Source organism: Panthera onca, chromosome D3, assembly GCF_046562875.1.
Source record: "Panthera onca isolate mPanOnc1 chromosome D3, mPanOnc1 haplotype 2, whole genome shotgun sequence".
In the NCBI taxonomy this organism is placed as follows: domain Eukaryota; kingdom Metazoa; phylum Chordata; class Mammalia; order Carnivora; family Felidae; genus Panthera; species Panthera onca.
The window spans coordinates 62,889,929-62,912,579 of NC_138350.1; the positions used below are offsets into that span (position 1 = coordinate 62,889,929).

At 38.5% G+C, this 22,651-nt stretch overlaps 1 protein-coding gene across 1 annotated transcript in view; it reads right to left on the reverse strand.

Moving 5' to 3' along the window:
* Positions 1-21,915, reverse strand: part of RIT2 (Ras like without CAAX 2) — a 372,189-nt gene extending 350,274 nt beyond the window's left edge. The window contains exon 1 of the mRNA XM_060613718.3: positions 21,475-21,915. Coding sequence (XP_060469701.1) covers positions 21,475-21,577 — 103 coding nt within the window. The 5' untranslated portion in view covers positions 21,578-21,915. The remainder of the gene's footprint in view (positions 1-21,474) is intronic.
* Positions 21,916-22,651: the final 736 nt, after the last annotated feature.

The window sequence follows — 22,651 nt, forward strand, 5'->3', positions numbered from 1 at the left end:
ATTTTAGATTGACTTGTGGATGAGAAACCAATGTGATCGTAAAATGGAAGGATAAAGGCTTCAAATATAAGCTCATATTGACTTGTAAGGACAGAAGCTCAGTGGGCAAGAAACATTTTGTGCTCAAACATGTTATTTGTTATCAAGTAAATTTTCGAGAATTGACTGTGAGATAAGATGGTGTTATATAACTGCAAACAATATAGTATTATTAAAGCAAGGAAATATGGCTGGAACTTAGGTCTTAGGATATAGAGCTTATTTTGCCTTTGTGTTGGGCCAGTGTGGAATGGCAAGGGGAAGTTTCAATCTTTCTGTTAATGAAAGATACCATTTGAACGATGTGATTTTCATCACCAAACATTAGCTAATGTAAGCATGTGAAAATACATGCTGTATTTTTATATGGAAGTGGGATTATTTCTATACAATTTCTATACAATGGATATCATAATTTTAACAAAGAATGAAACTACAGGGTAATCCTACTAACACTTATTTTATTAGGTTCAGTCAAACAGAGAAACTTCTTGAGGAATCCTGTGAGCAGGTGGGAAATTTTTTTAAGTGCTAGAAAGCATCTCGAGTTAAACTAATTCAGTGCTTTCATTTTTTAAATGAGAGAAGTGAGCCCCAAAGGAGTGCAGGTTACTGTGGTAATTCTTATTACATTGTGTCACTGTCAATCAAGGAAAAACGCTCATCTTCCTGAGTCCATCAGAGTCTGCTGTAATTTACTGTCTACTAACAATGGCAAAGCCTAACAACTGGTTTTCATTGAGGAGATGAAAATGTGCTTCCCCGATTTTCTGTAGCAATAAATCAGCCTTACTTTGGCTATATCTCAGGGAAATGTGTTTTTTAAAATGTTTATTACCACCAACAATTTAATATTATAGACCCTGCTCTCGTAGTGATCCCCCCTCTCTGTTTCTAGTAACTGAGGACTGGTGGGAGATGCGTTTCTCAGAAGCAGACACATTTAAATACACGACAAGAGAATAGAGAGTGAATATCTTGCAGGTGATGGAACCTGTTAGCATGGAGAAGGCAATGCTTTCTTCAGAACCGAAATTTTGAAAGAAGTCAGTTCTGTGGTAGCTCAGTGAAAAAGAAAAGAAAACTTTGTTTCTGCATGAATTACTTCTAGCACTTTGGTTAAGGAGAGAAATCAGAAACAGGGACATCTGTGGTAACCTATGAAGGCCACGCAAATTGTGGGGTCTAGTTGCCCCTCAGAGTGTCACTACTGCCACTGTCTCTTGGAAAACTCCATGTTATTTTCATCATGCAATCTTCATTTTTACATTACATTGATGAGCAAGATGAGCTATCAAGTTTGGAGTTACACAGACAATAATGTATACGTGGAGCAAAATTAAAAGTCAAGATGGGAATAGGGTGAGGCAAGCACAAAATTTAGGGGGAGCCAAAAAATTCAATAATAAAAAAATAATTTCACTACAATACTTACAATTCACTACTAATTTCACTACTAATAATAATTTCACTACTACATTTCACTACTAATACTTACAATTTAAAATTAATGCAAAAAATTTATCAAAGTCATTATTAGTGGTTTTTTTTTTTTTTTATTTTGCCTCAGGCTCCTGTGTGGCTGGTATGGCCTGATGGAGAGTATGGAAGATCAAGGAAAGCTGGAGGGAAATTGAGAGATGTATATTTTCATGGCATTGACTATCATAGCAGTGGAATTATAGAGGCTATTTACAGAATTTTGGTTGGAGCTGGATATGAAAGGCCTGCATGTAGATTGGCTTTATGTTTACTTCCCTCTGGCCTTCCAGTCATTCTATACTGTGTAGGTACCAGTGGTCATATAATGTGTAATATATTTCTCTTTAACTGGTTCTTGATAGCACTATGGATTTTTAATTACTTTGGATTGGATTGAATGTCATTAGAAGAACTCAAGATGACATTCAGGACAACAGGGGTTTGATGACACGGAAAATGACAGTGAGTTCCACATGGAAATGTTTGGGGAAACCTGTGTTGAGAACATGCATGCACTGTTGGTATAAAAGCTTCACAATTAATTAATTAATGTAGATATTTGGAAAGGCATATGGAGCGATAGCATCAAGAAATGAGGGATTAAAAAGTAACAAAATAACGGTCATAAATTAATAAGCTGTTGTTCCCATCAATTAGAAAAGCTGAGATGGTACATCCAGTATGAAAACATAGACAAATATACAAATAAATTTAAAACTTACTACTTAGGAGAAAATGTATTCAAACTACCAGCTCATGTAGAAAGGCAAACTTCATTTAAAATTTAATGTAATCATATTATCTAAACCAAAATGGCATAAGTGAAATTATATCTCTAATATCTATTTATGTGTTTATCTGCACTATAACTTCATGCACTGACTGATTTGGTAAATTGAGTAGTACTTCAAAGATGTGGACTCTAAGTATTTAACTCGATTGCCAAGACAGTTTGATTGGACAAGATATTTAACATTATTATTTCTGAAAAAAATTTATGTGGAATTTGGATATTATCTACTTTGCTTCTTTCTCTCTCATATCAAAGGTGAGGAATTTAAAATTAGGAGATGTTTTTTCCCTCACTCTCAGTTAAGAGACTCTGACTTACCAAGGCACAGTGAATATTTATACATAACAACATCTATATTTATAATGATCAAAACTATGCAGATGTATCAATCATCAGGAACATTCTCTTATAGGGAACATTTTCAAAAAATAGAACTACCAGAGCAGGGAGAACATTTCACACTGGAGTAAAAGGTGGAAGGAAGCAAACAAAGGAATGAATATAAACACCAATTTGTCAACAAGTATGTACCTAGGGTGTGTTAGAAGGCATAGGAAAGAGCATTTTCTAATTAAGGCAGCCTAGATAAGCACCAACCAAACAGACACAGAAAAAATTGACTAGAACTATAAAATTTGGCTGATTTGAATTGTCATGGTCCACATTAGTAATTCACAGAACTGAGCCAAGGATCATGTTCTCCCCCTGTCAGGTTATTAAACACTATCCCTTGAGATTTAGAAAGGGGACAGTCCTCCTTAACCTAAAAATGAATCCACGTTCTTAATAAAAGCATTATCATCATATCATAGGATTCTAAAGATTATTTCATAACATGGCAAATTCCTGTTCAAGTGACAATAATATATACTCATATTTTTGTTCCATTCAAAGATACATACTCGCATGGAAACATGTTATATATGTATTCTGTTTTGATGACTGCTGGAGAGATACTTTTGCTTCTATGTCACTCTTTTGCCACACTATAATATCTAAAATGGTTTAGAAATCATGTTCATTTGGTAATTAAATATATTTAATGAAACAATAAAACTGCCCATTTTAATTAACAAATATATGAGTGTCCAGTATATGCTTAGTCTTGGCAATACTGGGAGAGAAAGAAAGCAGTGTGGTAACATTATAGCTGATACTAAAGAAATGCATAGGATCCTAAGAGACTACTTTGAACAATTATATGTCAACCAATGAGATGACCTAGAAGAAATGGATATTCCTAGAAACACACAACCTACCAAGACTGAATCAGCAAGAAATAGGAAAAAGAAGTGTGATACAGAGTACTGATTCCCAAATACAATCATATGTGGAGCTTTGAAAACATCTCAATGCCCAGGTTGCACCCCAGACCAAGTAAAATCCAATTCGCTGGGAATGGTACCCAGGTGTGAGTATTTTAAAACACCTCCCAGGTGATTCCGATGTGCAACCAAGTTTGAGGACAAGTTTGGTGTTCACACTTGACTTTACATCAGTAATATCCAAACACCTTGTTAAAACACAAATTACTGGGTCCCAGCCTCAGAGCTTCTAATTCTGTATTCCTGGGACAGAAGAAAATTTGTATTTCTATTTTATTTTATTTTATTTTATTTTATTTTATTTTATTTTATTTTATTTTACTTATTATTTTATAGAGCAAGCATGAGCAGGGGAGGGGGTAGGGACAGAGGGTGAGAGAGAGAGAGAGAGAGAGAGAGAGAGAGAATCCCAAGCAGGCTCTGTGCTCTGCACAGAGCCCAATGTGGAACTCAGTCCCTGGCCCCTGGGATCATGACCTGAGCCAAAAGCAAGAGTTGGACGTTCAACTGAATGAGCCACCCAAGAGCCCCAAGACTTTGCATTTCTAACAAATACCCTTATACTGCAGGGGCTAAGGACCAGGGAATCACACTTAAAGAACTATTGGCATATGGGGCACCTGGGTGACTCAGTTGGTTGAGTGTCTGACTGCGGATTTCTGCTCAGGTCATGATCTCACAGTTTGTGAGACTGAGCATCGCCTTCAGCTTCGCACTGACAGTGCAGAGCCTGCTTTGGATTCTATCTCTCCCTTTCTCTCTCCACCCTTCCCCTGCTCTCTCTTTCTCAAAATAAATAAATAAACTTTTAAAAAAAGAAAAGAACTATTGGCATAGAGCATATTAAACTAGATTTAAAGTAAGGAATTTTTAGTATAGTGAATACATAGTATATACACAGAGAAAGTTAAATATATATATTAGAATATGTTAAGTTTTAAATGAACAGTATAAAGTAAAGCTAGAAATATTAGAAGGAAGAATAAATTACAGTAGGTTTGGATGTTCACCTCCTGGTTCTCCAAGAACAAATGAAATTTAAAAAGGCAGAGAAAATTTCATAAGGTCATTGAAACTGGATGGTCATTGAGTAGGACTACTCATGCCAAAATTAGGTAGGTATGCATAAGGTTTATTTAGGAGACAGTTGGGTCCCACGGACTGAAACAAACCATTTGTGCAAGGAAACAGTAGTCCACACTGAGAGCATCTTACTGGAAGTTGGTGCTAAATGATCTACATAGAAGTCTGCATGACAAAACAAAACAAGTTTATCCACCAGGCAGTAGGGAAGTTCTCAAAGACCTGAAGAGTGTCCCTTATTGGGCTGTTTATTACAATGATCTCCCATGGCAGGCCTCCAGCTAGACTCCAGTGAACTCAATATTACATAAATCAAAATCAGAGCCCTATCCTTTGGAAGATAATTCATCACCTTCAGGAATGAGGCATTTTTAATATCAGCAAATTAAACACAAATGGATATTAAAAACTCCAACAGATAATTAATCAATAAAGGTGGAAGCAGAGGACCTTATTACTTAGATAGGGATTAGCTGGTGTAGCTCAAGTGCTAGCTATAAAATTTGAAAATTAAAAATAATTGCACATGCCAGGAGTGATGGAAAGCAACCCAGAGAGATGTAAAAGCTGTGACCTTCCATGATAAGCTCAAACTGAACCAAACTACTGAAACTATCCTGGCTTCTCTAATTCTCCTTTGAATTCATTTGTTTCTAAAATCCCATTGCATGTGAGGTTTTTCACTTAACACACTAGACCAAATCTTACAGTGTTGGAAAAAGTATTAGAAAGTTCTCTGAGTGTTCAAGACGATTCCATGTAGGGACCTTTTATGGTCAAACAGAGTTTTCAAAAAGGGCAGAAACATGTCTCATCCTTTCTGAGAAAGACTGGAGGCTTAGAAATCATGAGCCACCTAATTCCCTAGAAACTAATTAGAAAAACTGGCCTTGGCTCCCCATCACTGTTGCCCATTTGCTCAGAGCTACATAAATATTTTTACGCTAAGCCCCAGATAGCGGTTGTTGCAGGTAGGGAAGTAAATTAAAAATGCTCTTCTGAGAATAAGGGGAAAGGAAAGTCGTCTCAGCATTGGACAAAATGCAGAAAACCTAGTCTTCAGACTGAATAAGACTGAATAACATTCTTGGAAAGACATAATAATAATAGTGACAAAGCAACAACAATAACAGCAGTTGCTAGCACTTCTGTAGAGGTGCCAGGTACTGTTCTAAGCACTTTATTCTCATAAATTCATTGCAAGACCAGTGTGTCATCATCCTTATTTGACTGTGAAGGAAGCTGAGATACAGACATGCTGAGCAATATCCCCAAGATCACACCAAGACTAAGTGAATGAACCAGCATTTGAATGTTGGAAACAGGATCTCAAAACTGTGCTCTTTAAGCACACTGTACAAAACAAACCCAGCCTGGGGTTTGACTGGATGAGTGAACAGTCACATGGGTGTTTAGGATGAAATAGAGAAGGTGAAAAAGCAAGAATAGAAGATAACATCTGGGCTGTGCACATGGGAGAAACCTCCATGCTATTGGCAAAGACTGATGAGAAAGGATCAAATAAGGACAGCAGGGGATGGAGATTTCTGATTTTTGCCTCTGTCTAAATCACATAAGGCACATTTATGTGGAAAAGATAAGCAGGAAAGTGAACACCAACAGTATCAGCTTTAAAGCCTTGGTGATGGCAATTTTCCCTGTCTCTCTTTACCATTATGCCAGTTTTTCTGAAGGTGGATAAAAGCTAATTCAGTGCTGTGTTTCTAAGTACTGAGAGGAATGTCTGGAAAGCAAGAGTTCAATACTTAGAAGCCACATGTTAAATGCACGTATTCGTGCATATTTGGTTCAAAATATCCTTAATGGAGATTTCCAAGATTACTCTGATCTACACATAAGTTTTGTTTACTCTTTCCTCTAGAATGGGTAAATATAAATTTGTACATTTATCTTATACCTATTAATGTTTCCCTTTCTTCCTCACATCAAGTATGAGCCATTTTATTCATATAAAGAAAAATTTCAAATATTTATCAAACACCTACTGTAAGTATGGTACTGCTTTATTTGGATTTAATCTTCATTTCACAATTGCAGTATAAGCTCTGTTTGAAAAAGTCTCAAACCCAACTGGATTATAAGCATTTAGCGATTATAAAATGGGTCTATGTTGTGTCTCTTTACAATGTTAAGAGCTATGTATGTTCTCTTTAGCTACATAAGATTAAGAGGATAAGTTTCTGGGTTTTTTAGTGCCAAGAACTTTATATATACAATCCTATTTCAGTCAATGGCAAAACTATCCTTCTAATTGCTTGGGCCAACAACTCTTTCCTATCTTGTAAATCCTTTGCTTTCTTTTTTGGCATTTCTTTCAAAACCTACCCAGAATCTTATTACTTCTCATCTTCACTGCTACTACCTTGAATCTTACAATGCACTGGCAAGCGTGGTGTTATTATTCATGCTAGAGATAAAGAAATGGAAGCTTCTCAAGTTTAGGTAATTTTATTTCGTTTATGCACTGGAAACTTGAGAGAACAAAGACATTCTAGTTGGGGAAAGCCAAAAATAACCAATAGCATAGTAAACAATTAAGTCAGAAAATAATACGTTGGCATATTAAGAAAAAATGTGGACCCGAGAAAAGGATATTATAAGAAAGTGTTATAAGTCGGCAAGATTTTCAATAAAATAAGTTAGTTTGAAATTGCTATTCGCTACTTAACTGGAGATGTCAAGTAGAGAGAGTTGAATACCTAACCGGAGTTCAGGAAGGAAGTCTGCAATGGAGATATAATGTTTTAGAACTTCTTAAACTTTTTTGTGTGTGGAATTTAGTTTACTTTAAGAATGTGCATGAGAGAAAATTTTACAATTCTCTGGTTGATCACAAAGAGAACACTCTTGCTACCACCACCTATTCGGAAACAAGAACATTTCCTGAACTCGAGTCCCCAACTCCCTCCCTCAATAGGTGGCTAATATCCAAATTTTATAGTGTTAAAATAAACCCATATTTTATTTATTTCCTTCCTTTGTGATATATATATATATATATATATATATATATATATATATAAAAGTATATATATATATGTGTGTATATATATATATATATATATACACTTTTAATTTGAGACATACATACATATACATACTTTAATTATTATTCCTAATTTAATATTAGGAATAATACTACTATAAACACTCTGGCTATGCCTCTTGCCCCACACATGTGTAAGTTTCTGTTGGGTATTTATAGCTCGGAATAGAATTGCTAGATCATACAGTCAACTTATGCATTTCTTCAGCTTAATACATAGGGCCAAATCATTTTCCACAGTGGTTGTACTAATTTATACTCCTATTACATCCTCGTCTCCATTTGGTATTGTTGTCTCTCACTTTGGTCATTTTAATGATGTCTCCTTCTGGTTTTAATCTACACATAAGTCAAATTTCATTTCATCGAAAGATACAAAGATACATAAATACAGCCATGGGGCTGGATGAAATATTCTAAGAAATTAAAGATGAGGTAAGTTTCAAGGAATAAACCCTGGATCTTCAACATGAAGAGATCAGGAAGAAGAAGAAAAAAGAGCCAGCAAAGTCACTCACCTTATAAGTAGCAGAACTGAATTTCAATGCAAGTCTATTCATCTTCAAAGTCCAGACTGTTTCAGACATGCTGGGCTGTCTCAGAATTATACCCAGGAAAATGCAAATAAGTTCAGAGAGGCAGATAACTGGTGTGCTTGTCACAGCAGAGTATTCTCTGTAAAAATGTTTTCCATTTGCTTTTGTGTGATGAATGAAGTAAGTGGGAGATACATTGTCAAAGGACAGAAAAATATGAAAGGTGTTTGTGGCGTGGGCCTAAAGAAATTATGAAAGCTGATATTAAATTGCTTAAGCTCTTTCATTGTAACCAAGCACATAGAGTGGAGTGAGTAGGTAAACAAAAGGAAGAAAAAGCTCCTAATACTAGCACAGAAAATTTTATTATTTTAATAGTAGCAACCATTTTACCTATGAAGTGGATCTTGCCTTTTTGATTTTAGAGCTTCCTAAAATCAGAAGGAAAGTGTGCTACCTTGATTATAATCTGGTCTTGTGATTGTCTGCTATTCTCAGGGGTTCCTCTTTTCCCTTCATTTTAGAATAGAGGTTGGCAAAATTAAATCATGACCCAGGATGGTTTTCACCCTCACAAGGAAAATTATGTGGAAACTTGTGGTTGCTTTAGAATTCAGAGTTACAATCACAATCTAACTCAGTTTTTCTCAGTATTAATCAAGAAATAATTTTTCATTGAGATGTTCGTAAGCATTTTGAACTAAAAAAGTGCAGGAGTAAGCAAAGTTCTACAGGCTATTTACTAAGGTTTTTCCAGAACATTTCATAAAATGATTTTCTTCCATCCCCCCTTCCTCCCGGTGTCCAGGGGAAAATGGTTTGGTAAATAAAATGAGTTATTATCAATGTCTCAGCTGTCAGATATCCCAGTCTCTCGGCTTTCAAGGAATGTGTACCATTCCGATTCTACAGTATCTGTCTGGCACATAATCCCTTCTTACAACATGGCATGTGCATCTTACTTATTCTTGCCTATCTGCCAAATTTTGATCCACAACCTTACTTTGACCTCTTAATGCTATGGAGCATCCCGTACATCGAGTGGAATTATTCATCTTCAAATCCATTGCCACCAAAAAGTATTCATGCTAGTCTGAGCCTAGGTTCCTCCCAAGCCATAGCCTCCCCCACACTCACATACCTGCTATACTTCTATTGGTTCCAATTTCTTTCTCTTAGATTCATGGGTCTTTGTATTACAGAATTTTAGAATATTGCTTAGTTTTATTTCACTACATAAGTGTGATGTCTTACTCCCTGTCCTTTCCCAAAGATGAGAGGGGGGAATTGAATTTATAAATATTTTTTGAGAATTTACTACCATGCATTTCATGGGAGAGAAAAGACAATATAAAATCTATTTCCTATCCTGCAGGAATTTGCATTCAAGATGGGAAGTATAAAAAGGCTGCAAGTTACATAAAAATGAACGATTTAAATAACATTTTAAGACCACAAACCAGATACTAGAAGAATATGTATAATTGTGAACAGTTGTGAAATGAACAGTCAGAAAGAATTTTAAGTGTAAGAGGACAAATGTTAGACTAGAGTAGACCGGGAAGATATTAAGGAGAAGAAAATACTTGTGCAGAATCTGGAAGGAAATACAAAACTGGATAAATTGAGAGAAAGGATAAGAGAACTCACGTTGGGATAATTATGTGAATACTATAGGCAAGAAGCCTCAAGGATTTGAAGGACTAAAAGTAGAATAATTTGTCTGGAAGACAGATCATTCTGGTAGTCTCATGGATCTTTTTAGATCAGGGCATAGCTCACACAGAGGGAGGGGGAAAGACAGAGACAGAGAGACTGAGACAGAAATGAGAGATACAGTGCAACAAATCGTATCATTCCAGGGCCAACATAAAATAACATTTCTGCAGCACCCTGGCCTTTGTAACCTCAGTTCTGGATCTGAGTACCTGGCTTATACTTCATCTGATTCCATTAGCACAGTATTCTTGACTCCATTTCAACCCATCACTGACCCCTCCTGGCTTCTAACATTTGTTTCTATTCAGTGGTTCCCAAATTTCTTCCCTATCCAGATTGATTCCTCTGTGCCATCCACTACAACTCTCCCTATGTGTCCAGCCTTGGGGATGCCTCTTTGATGATTAGTTGATGGATAGTCCCACATGGTCTCAGACATCAGGAATCCTGTGGGCTTTGGATGTCAGCCTGTTGGCAATGGGCAAGCCACAGATGACATCTGAGAAGAAGAAAGAAGCAAAACAGAATCTCAGACAGTTGTCCTGATGGTGATATGGGGAGCAAAAAGCAATGGGATGTGGTGGGTTAAAAATGATGGGAGGAGACCAATTAGTTAAAGTACAATTCAATTTCAAATAACAGATGTGCCCCCTGCGCTTCTAAATAAAGAGTCTGATTTTTTCCATTTAAAAAAATCTATATGTGTAGCTTATTATTAGCTGTTCCTGCAACCATTAAATAGGACTCTCCATTTCAATGTAGCAATGCTGCTACTATGGAGAACAAAGGGAACATATTATTATTCAAAATTTATTAAAACAACACATGTATCAGAAAAATTCATTTCAGTCCAAATTTAGGCATAGGCATGCTCTTTTATAAACAGTAGCCCTTACAAGCAGACCCTTTTTAGTTATTGTAGCAGGCAGGCAATTGTCCTCAAATCCTCAAATCCTTTCCCTACAAGGCAATGGTGTGTGTGTGTGTGTGTGTGTGTGTGTGTGTGTGTGTGTGTGTGATGGGTCAATTAGGATGAATAAAGGGATTGTTTACTAGGGTAACTAGCAAACCACCATTATTATTGTCACCGAAATTACTACTCAAGAGACTAAAGCTGAATCTAATCAATATAAGGACATAGAGAGCAAGAGCAGGCAGAGAGCAAGTGGATATACAATGACACATTTACAATATTCAAGCCAAATTGCATTTTCCTGTAACACATTGAAAGATCTTCCATCAGTCTCCCCCACCCTACTGAGATAAACTGCCTTAGGTGGAGGTGTGGAGATAGGAAGGAGGGAAGGAAGGGAAGGTGAAAGGGAGGAAGGGAGGGAGGACAGCAAGTAACAAGTTTAATAAGAATGGAATTTCTTGGGCACTATACTTCACATATTTATTTAATATTTTATTTTTTAAAGCATTTTTAAAATGTTTTTTTAAATTTTTTTATTTTTGAGAGAGAGAGAGAGAGAGCAAGCAGGGGAGGGACAGAGAGAGAGGGAGACACAGAATCTAAAGCAGGCTCCAGGCTCGGAGCTGTCAGCACAGAGCCTGACGCGAGGCTTGAACTCACAATCTGTGAGATCATGACCTGAGCCGAAGTTGGACACTTAACTGACTGAGCCACCCAGGCACCCCTACTTAATATTTTCTAATATCATCTATGTAGCAACTCTTTGAGGTAATTATAAATAACACCATTTTTTTTTAGAATGGGGAAAATGGAGAGTCAAAGGGCTTGCTTGGTCCATGCAAGGTCAGATGCTATTAAAGACAAATAGTTTTAAAAAAAATGTCCATTCATGTTATATGTGCTATTCAGCACTTACGACGTGCCAGGTTTTGTTATAAATACCCAAGCATGGGGCGCCTGGGTGGCGCAGTCGGTTAAGCGTCCGACTTCAGCCAGGTCACGATCTCGCGGTCTGTGAGTTCGAGCCCCGCGTCAGGCTCTGGGCTGATGGCTCGGAGCCTGGAGCCTGATTCCGATTCTGTGTCTCCCTCTCTCTCTCTGCCCCTCCCCCGTTCATGCTCTGTCTCTCTCTGTCCCAAAAATAAATAAAAAAACGTTGAAAAAAAATTTTAAATACCCAAGCATGAGTCATTGCAGTCAGTAAAGTTAATATCCCTATCTAGAGATGAGAAAACATAAAATCTGGGTTTCTGCATGCTCAAACCTGAAGTTCACATTGTTCTGTTCTGATTTCTATGCTGAGGCCTCAGACTGCAGATGAAGGGCAGATCAAGAGCATGGATGGTGAGTGGTCTAGTGTACAATGTTTCAGAGCTTGGGATCTGGCAAACGCTGACTCCTGCAGGCCCCCTCCTCCAGTCCCTCCACGAGCCTCACTTTTGTCTTCTGTCAGCTAAGGATAATCACCACAGCTACACGGCAGTGTTTTGTGAGGATTCCATGAATTAATGTACAGAAAGCACTTACAACAGAGTTGGGCCCATTGAAGACTCAGAAATACGGGCTCTTATCTTCCCTGGGCCAAGAAGTTGAAAGACAGAGCAATAGTTTGGACAGAACAGAAATCATCCCTCCTTGTGGGTACACAGAGGCTTAAGCATGGGCATATGCTGACATGTTTGTTTCTAATTTTATTTATTTATTTATTTATTTATTTATTTATTTATTTTAGAGACGGAGAGAGAGAGCGTATGAGCCGGATAGAGGGGCGGAGGGACACACACACACACACACACACACACACACACACACACAGAGAGAGAGAGAGAAAGAGAGAGAATCTTAAGCAGGCTCTACACTCAGCACACGGGGCTCGATCCCATGACCCTAGGATCATGACCTGAGCTGAAATCAAGAGTCAGATGCTCAACCGACTGAACCACCCAGGCACCCCTGTTTCTCATTTTAAAGCATGTTAAGAGAAACTTTGGAGTGATAAATCATGTAAGGTTTCCTTATCTATTCAATACATAACTACTCAAACACCCGAACAATGCCTCTCTGTACAAGCAGTCTTCTGAACAAAGACCTCCCCCTACCACACAACTTACCTAATGAGTTAAAAATCTTCATCTGGTGTCTTATTGTGAGATCACCAATTTTCTATACAGTCGTATTTCAGTTCAAGTAAAACTTTTTTTCCTGGGATTCTAAACCTTGTGCATCCTCTGATTCCCTTCTCAATACAACATCTTCAGCTTCCTCCCACATCCTCCCGCATACTCCATGCTTCACGCACACTCCAGGGAGAATCTGGCACAGACTACTATCTCTCCGGGTCACTTGGCCGTGGCAGGATGCTCAGGGACCTGCAAGTGTGGAGGCTCGAGCAGGTCATGTTCCAATGCCGATGTGGTGGTGTTGGCAGAGCAGGGTCATGGCAGGCGGAAAGGGCAGGAGGGATTACCTGGCACAGTTGGCAGTAGGGACACTTAGCTGGTGCCTGCTGATGAACCAAAAGAGCAGATGGCACTGCTCGGTGATGGTTGTCAGAGGGCTGACATTTATGAGCAAAACCCAAGTGACTGAGTTGAAACATTGCTGGGCCTTGTAAATAACAGCCAAATTCAGTGATAAGAGAGTTTCAGACATTCTTATGAGCAATGCAGAGGACTGCCCTCCATCAGTGTACATACATTCATGTTGCCATTGCAGTGCAAAGACACACACACACACACCACCACCACCACCACCACCACCACCACACACACACCAGTCACCATCAGCAGCCCAAACTTCAGTTAAGAGAAGCAGATTTTATGCTGGTTTACAAAAGGCAGCATGATTCAATGGAAAAGTCCATCATCCAAGAAGCCAAGAGGTCATGAGGCTTCTGGTTCCAGCGCTGTAGCTGAGCAAGTGAGCCACCTATGGGAAGTTCTTCTAACTTCCTGACACACAAAGTACATTGTTTTCAAAATACCACTAGTACATCTCTCCCTTTGCACCTCCCCCGTTGCACTACAGTTCACCTCTTTCACCCTCCTAGACAGGGTGGGGGTTGTAATTCCTGCTAATAGTTCAAGGCCTTTTGCAGGCGTAGGCACACAGACACACACCGATGTACACAGATACACACACACACACATGCACACACACACGTGCAAGACTCACACAGACATGCACACATGCAAGACACACATAGACACACACAGATATACACACATGCACACAGACACATACAGATATACACACATGCACACACACACAGAGACAAAGATATGCAAGCACATAAGACACACATGGAGATACACACACTTGCACACATGCACACACAGATGTACACAGATATACCGACATACACAGATATGCACACACAGACACACACAGATACATATACATGTGCACAGACATGCACATACACACACACACCATCTATTCTTATTAAATAAATGAACAAAGAAGGTTATTTCCCATTTGTGACCTGGAGTTACTTTCAATTACTCTTGTAATGTACACGTATAGAGAAAACATTCTCCCTAAGACAGATCAGCACCTAAGAGATTACAAAAACCCACCTGATACATCAATTACTCATTTACTTCCTTAATTAACATGATCCCAGCTTTTAATAGTTTCTTATTACTGAGTTACTTGATTTTGTCCAGGCCCCTGAATAGACCAGGATGTGAAATATCATCAGCGCCTACATCTTGTTGGTCAGAACTTCCCATGCCTCCCCCGACTATACCTAACAAGGGCAGTCTTTGTTGTTTCTGTAGAAAATTAAAATTTGCCACATACTTTGGTATATATGATTTTGTCTGTCTGAAATATAACTGTGAAGATTCAGTTGAAATCAGGACTCACATTCACTGCATCATCTCCTCAAGAAATAAAACAAAAACTCTCAGGGTGGGAAAATGAAAATAAGTACTTAATTGATATATGTATGTGTGGGTGCCTTGGGCTCATCATTTCATATCTCTGTGTTTCTGGGCACATTACTTTTTCTGTGGGCCTCAGTTTTCTCATGTATAAAGTGCACACACTAACATCTACTTCACAAGATCAAGGTGAGGAGTGAATGGGGTCGGATGAATGCAATAGGTCATTGGCCCCCAGGGCTCCAAAGTGGATGTGTAAATGTAAGAAGCCCAGCAGCATATGGATAGCCAGGGGTCAATGCAAGTTCATTCATCTCCAGGTCCTTTTTCTGATAAAGACACAGGAAGGTACTAAGTCTCTTTTATCAGTTTAAAATCTATAGAGTGCATATAATCTTGGAAATATTGTTCGTCAACACCTTTTACCTAAATTACACTTTCAATCATTATTTGAGCAAGTAGATACCAATTTACTTTTCTACTAGCCTTACTTGGAACCTCTTGGCCAATGCTTGCTGACAGGATTACAGTGACTGATGATGTGCAGTATAATTAGGGTGGTGACAATGAAGGGTGAGAACGGAGAGCCTCTGAGTCTTGAAATCCTTTCATTTTTCCCTTGTTTGTTTTTCTTTGCCTTTGCATTCCAGAGGGTTCAAATAACACGTGGTCATGATGTGACAATTATTCAGCTTTGTCAGATCCAAAGTTCTGCTAATGAGGTAAAACACAGAGCCTTAGGGACATGGGTGATGCACTTGGTTGTTTGCCTTGATTTAATTCATCAGATAAAGGCTCGATTTTCTACCTGCTTATACCAATTCATTGCGGTTGAAGGAATTGGTTTTGTGCTGCTTTCTGTTTACCTCAGAAAATATTGTTACTGCTTTCATTTGATAAAATCCTGCTTCACAAAACTCAATGTATAAAAGAGACAAATTGCAGAAGAATGTGGGGCAGAGTATGATTGCCTATTTTATAAATGAGTTTCCTCTTTACAAAAAATTCACAATAGATGCATTCTAATAAATTCTGAGTTCCCTAATACTTTTTATGTTTTCACCTTATTTGCTTTGTTTGGTTTTACTTTTCACAGTTCTCTAAGAGAGTTTTAAAGCATAACTCGGGGAGATTTTTCCAAATGCTCCCATAGACACCAAGTTATCAAGATCCCTCCATGAAAAGTGATAGTCCTCACATTGCTTTTTCTCTTTGTATGCCCTGTTCCCATTAAATTATCTTCCTCTCCATACCCCACGCTGTCTGTACTTTTCCTTCTCAACTTCAAGAAATTGTGCTCATCACTTAACACTCAGTTCAAGTATCCTCTCTGCTGAGATTCCTTCTTAGCCTTTGCATGCAGATTTAGCCACTGCTTACCCTGAGCTCCAACAGTTCTTATGTCACAGGCCTGATATAAACTTATCACTTTGTGGTATGCAACATATTTCCCCCCATGAGATAGTGAGTTCCTGGAGTCCAGGGGTCATGTCTGCAATAGCAGAGAGGGATATCACCCTGTCTCTTCCCAGTCACTTGCAAAATATTTCATATGAATTTCACCCTTGACAAAATTTCACACAAAATTTTACCAAGGTAATTCCAAAATGTATCCCGGCGAGTAAAGAAGACCAGGTAGACCTCATCTGATGTTCGGATACTTTCTCTACTTTTCTCACAAAATCTGATAGAAAAAAATTTTGAGTTAGAAACATGAGTTACTTTCCTATTTCTTTTTTTTTTTAATTTTTCTTTTAAGTTTATTTATTTTGAGAGAGAGAGCAAGCAGGAAAGGGCAGAGAGAGAGAATCCCAAGCAGGCTCCAGCTGTCAGAGTGGAGCCCGATGAGGGGCTTGAATTCAGGAATTGCGAGATCATGACCTGAGCCGAAATCAAGAGTCAGACACTTAACTGACTAAGCCCCCTATTTCTTACTTACTTCTGTGTACTATTGGACAAATCAGTACCTCTTTGCCTCAGATGCCTCATCTGACCTCAAGGAATAAATGACCCACTCCCCTCAAATTATTTTACCCTCGACTCAGATCATAAAACAGAATAGGAAAAGAATGTATCTTGGAAAGTAAGATCACATTATTATTGGATGAGATTTGCTGAATAATTTGAGTCTGAACTGGAAGAACCAGATGCGAATGCAGAGGAAGAAAGCAGATACTTGCCATGCTCGGTCATGGAGGGAAAGCCTTTGTATTATAAAACTACAGAGACAGGGAAAGGAAAATGTTTAAAACAGCTATGAGGATTGTGTAGACTCCACTAAACTCTTAAGCCATAGCTGTGAGATTTTATTATTTTCTGTTATGAGGGAGGGGAAGGGATGGTAGGCAGTGGAACAAAGAGCGATGGAGACTAGAATGTGCCTAATTTATACCAAATTAATTGCATAATATGTCCAATTTTTATTTATAATACCCTGTATAAAAACTTGGTTATGGAGTAAAAGCAGCTTCGTGGGGGTCAGGAGAACTGTGTTCCAGATGTGACTCTGCCACAACTGTAGCATGAATTTGGCATGTTCTTTCAACTCCTGGGGACTTGATTTCCCATATATTTTTTAATGTTTTTATTTTTTTTTTTTGAGAGAGAGAGAGACAGAGCATGAGAGGGGGAGGGGCAGAGATAGACGGAGACACAGGATCCAAAGCAGGCTCCAAGCTCCAAGCTGTCAGCAGAGCCCGATGCAAGGCTCGAACTCACAAACCATGAGATCATGACCTGAGCTGAATTCAGACACTTAACGGACTGAGCCACACAGGCGCCCCAATTTCTCATCTTTCAAATAGGGTGAGGACTATTTCTTGTTTATCCTGTTTACTCAGTACTTATAGGGCTCTTAGCTACTATTAGGTATTTCTTTTAATTATGTGTATATAAATATGATACAAATGTTTTTATTTATAAATAATATAAATGTTATGTATGTTTACTTATATTCACTTAAAGATTAAAAATATATAGATGTGTAAATGAAAGTGTTAGTCTAGATGGTAGAAATCTCTTTTATGTTTTAAAAAACTGTTTTTTTTTTTAAATTTTTAATGTTTATTTATTATTGACAGAGAGAGAGAGACAGAGCATGAGTGGGGGAGGGGCAGAGAGAGAGGGAGACACATAATCTGAAACAGGCTCCAGGCTCTGAGCTGTCAGCACAGAGCCCGATGTGGGGCTGGAACTTACAGACAGTGAGATCATGACCTGAGCCGAAGTCAGACGCTCAACCGACTGAGCTACCCAGGTGCCCCTTAAAAAACTTTTTGATGTTTATTTATTTTTGAGAGAGATAAAGAAAGAGTGTGAGTGTGGGAGAGGCAGAGAGAGAAGGAGACAGACTCCAAAGCAGGCTCCAGGCTCTGAACTGTGAGCATAGAGCCTGATGCGGGGCTTGAACCCACGAACCAAGAGATCATGATCTGAGCCAAAGTAGGCTGCTTAACTGACTGAGCCACCCAGGCGCCCAGAAATATTTTTTAGCTATAACATTCAAGTAGAGAATGCCTTACCAACAGGCCTATTTTCTGCTTGACTGTAAGTGTTAAAACTCTTTGCAATTCCCTCCGTGGCATTAAATATAATATAGAAGAGTCAGTTAAAACTTCACAGACTTCTATTATTACCTCAATGACCAAGCACAAGTGGTCACTCTGGGCTTCAGTTTTTCCATTTGCAAGATGGTGACAGCTAATTAGATTGTGGTTAAGACTGGATATAAGCATGAAAACCATATACCCATATCTGCCACACAAATGTTTACTTCATTTTTGTTTCCTCTCTGTAGGAACTAGCACAGGGCCCATGCATAGTATGTGCTCAAAAACGTGTTGATTGGTGGTTGGAGATTTATCAAACACAGTACATTTATTTACCCATGCATTTTAAATCTTGTGGGAATTCCTGTTTTAGTAAAGTTACAAGCCCCCCCCCCCCCCGCCCCCAAATTCCCTACTCACTAAAGGATATCTTAGTAAAATAGGGACAGGGAGAAAAAGCTAATTTCACAGTAAGCATAGACAATCTCCAAGATTCTGTTCATTTAAAAATTATGGTTCCTGTAAATTGAATTTCTCATTCATGTACAAGGCTGACTTGGAATGAGTCAGAATTAGAGACAGATGATAGCTTGATACATCTTCTTTAGTTTCTTCAGAACACAGACTTCTGGAAATCCCTTCATACAATCTCCCTTAATTGGTTTGTACAATTCTTTAACATAAACCACTGAAACTGTGGGAAGAAAAGTAAATTTGGCCTCTGTTGACCCAGATACTCAGCAATACAAAAAGTGGCTTTTTTATTAAAAAAATATTTTAGTTCATTTGAAAGCAAACATTTTAACCTTCAAAAGAAGGTTCATAGTGAGAATCAGTGCTTGAACATTTATCAACTGTTAACACCAATGAATCATAGGGGCAAAACCCAAGAGCAAGATGTGATTCCATCACTCTGCTTCCCAACATTTAGCCATAAGGACAGACTTTTTGGACGTGGAACTGTACTAGGAATTCTATTCTCTCTAAAGTAACAGCTAAGTACACTATTAATAAAATCAGTACAATGGAACTATTTGCTCTCTTTTATCCTTAACCATCTCAGAGGTGACCCGGCTACTCCTGTCTTAATCATACTGAATAAGTTTCGCTCAACTATATAATGTGCACACTGAAGGTGAGAGCAACCCAGCATTTTGTTACATCAAAAATTTCTGCCAACATTTTGTTATGTCAAAAATGCCTGGTTATTAGAAAGGTGACAATGATTAGTCACTACAAATAATATATGGGGAAGGTCAAAACAGTAGACTAATATCACCTCCAGGATAAGTACATTGCTGAAGGATGCCACTGTCTTACACCTCCTGTCTCCAAGGTCCATTTCCATGGAATATGACTAAAAACTAGTCACTCTATTCCCACATCCCCCAAGCTCCTGGTGAAACAGGAAAACAACAAGCCAGCAAACAAAGGTAATACATGGGCACATTATGGGACTGTTGCAGCGTCTTTGACCTCACACACCCCTGGTGGCATTTCTGTTCATTTGGCTCCCGCCTTTTTCTTAGATCTGTTTCTCTCCTGTTTTATTCTCAAATTGTTCTACCTCATTGTATCTAACTGACTATATTCTTTAAAAAGATAGCTTTATTTTGTATGGACTATTTACTCTTTATCCTTCCTCCTTCCCCTCCTTCCCTAATCCTCACCTATTTCGACTCTTCCCCTTTCAAATCATCACATTAAAGAAGAAAAGCTTGTAGAAAATTCCTCACTCCTACACAGTTGCAAAGTGTTACACTTCACATTTCCTAACTACATGAGATGATTTATTTTTCTCACTTGGACAAGCATTTAACAATTGGCCAAGTCCAGATCCACCTATTCTTTTTTTTTATAATACCTTGTTGTATTTTTTTTAGGAGGGTGTTGGGGGTATTCAACTTTATGTCTCTTCCCAGTTTTCTAACCTCCTTACCTTTGCTGTCTGCTAGAATCTCACTCCCTATTCCCTTTCCTTTACTGATCAACTTTCTTACCACTTGTGGACTCACTACCAAAGTTATCAGCCTTTTGGTGGGGGGTTATGCCAAGAGTGTTGCCTCAACTTTGAATCTTTTTGTCAAGCATAAAACTGTTGAGGTGTTTTTTGTTGTGGTTACTTTTTGCCAACGTTAACTCTTAATATTTCTTTTGTCTTCTGGCATCCCCACAGATGTATCCCCCCCCCCCCCCGTGGGGATCTTTTTGTATTTATAGAAAAAAAGTTATATTTGCCTTTTTATTTTCTATTGATAACCATAGCCCCAAGATATTCTTTCACCATTTGATCAGCCTCAAACACTACTATTTTTTGTTTTAATTTGTTCTATTTGGCCTTTTGAGCCCCTCAAGAAACCCAACCACTGACAACTTTTTTTTTAATGTAGCATAACAAATGTACCAGTGTTTACTTCCATTAGCATTCCATATCCTTTTATGTTTGTAGCTTTCTCTTCTAAATCTGTTTAACCACAAAATATGATTCGATCACCCTGCTCAAGTTCCACAAAGAATACCATCTTTCAACCTCTGTCACTTTCTTCCAGACATTCAAAGACCACACCATGCTAGATCAGATCAGAGATAAGGAAAGAGGACAGGAAGCTCCTAATCAAAGAAATAAACACAACCATCAGCACTGATAATCCTGCCTGTGTGTCTGCCTTTGCATATGTGTGTTTCATTGCATATTCATAGCACCTTTTTCTTTATGGGAGTATTTTTGAGAACAGGAGAATATTTTCCCATACCAGGACTATTTCATAAATATGTTATTAATTATTTTTTAAAAAGGACATAGAAATTGCGATCAAATATCACCTAGCAGAAATCAAAGCAACAAAAAAGATCGTAAGTTCTACACATTATCACTGGCTGTCGTTCCATTCTCCCGACTCATCTACATCTTTTTAACAGTCCTTATTACTTTTAAACATCCTGCCAGATACTTGGTGTTTACCTGCCATAGCTAGCTAGCCCCCGACGGCAGTATTATTATCATTATCATCATTATTGACTCTATAGAGTTGCCTCTCCAGAGCTCCCTCCTTCCCCAGCATTTGGTATTAAAACTTACCGCTTTTACCAACTCCCCCAGCTCCCAGCATTACCACCTTGTACTCTCTGGACCCGCCTGATGCGCGGCTGGGGGAGCAGCTGGCTTCGCTTTCTACCTCCATCTTACCCGAGAGACGGGAGGAGAAAAAAGAAAGAAAAAGTCGCCCGTGTCAGGTGCTCGCTCAGATATTAAGCAACTCTAAAACTGTGTCAAAAGAAAGGTTTAGTAGGAGGTAAGAACCATCAGCGCCGGGCTGGCTGCTGGTCCTGTGCTGGAGCGGGTCTCATAGCAACCACGTCAATTGCTTCCAATAAAAATCTGGCTTTTATATCCCCCCTCCTTCCGATCCTTCACTCTCCCATCTCCCGCGATCTCTCTCATTCTCTGTCTCTGTCTGTTTGGGTTTTTCCCCCCTTTCCTGCCTCTGCTTCTTTCTTCCTTCCCCTTCCTCACTCTCTCCTTTCCCTCTCCTGCCCCCTGCTTGGTGGCAGTTGTTAGAAGCACACATTTGGCTACTTTCCAGCCTGGGCTGCTAGAATAGAGTGAATCTGAGACTTGGAGGATGCTACGTCTCACAGGCTGACTTCTGTAGCTACAGCGTCAAAGACATTATTTTCTTTTAATCAGAGTCAGTTAATGAAGAAAGATGTCTGTTGCTTATCCCCTTGCTTTTATCACCATCTTCTTGCAGTTTTCATTCTGGGGAAAAGAGATGTTACCAATTTAGAAGGGGGAAAACAAACAAACAAACAAACAAAGCCAAAACATAACTCAGGGCTCTTAAGGTCCGGTCTTTAGTGTTGTTGAAATAATAGCTGGCTAGCACGAATCATTTCAGCTGCTTGACAGCTGCAGTTCTCACATAAGGAGGTATTTGAATTAGGTCATTGTCATGTTTGGACATAGATCATCCTTGTTTACACTAGTTTATTAAGAATATCTAAAACACAACAATTCTGTCAAGCAGGAAAGAGATTCTTAACATTTTTGATGACAATTATGGCAGTATTAAAGACCCTAGAAGACTCTTTTTCAGATGTCCAAACTCCTATCTCTTATTTGAATTCTTTCAAATTCTGCTTTCCTCTGCTTTGTCTCTTTTTCTTCGGAAACCTTCTAAATTCTAGAGGTCTTAGGATGCTTTCAAGAATCCCTAATGGTCATAGTTAGAGCCCATTCTTCAAACAAGTGATGA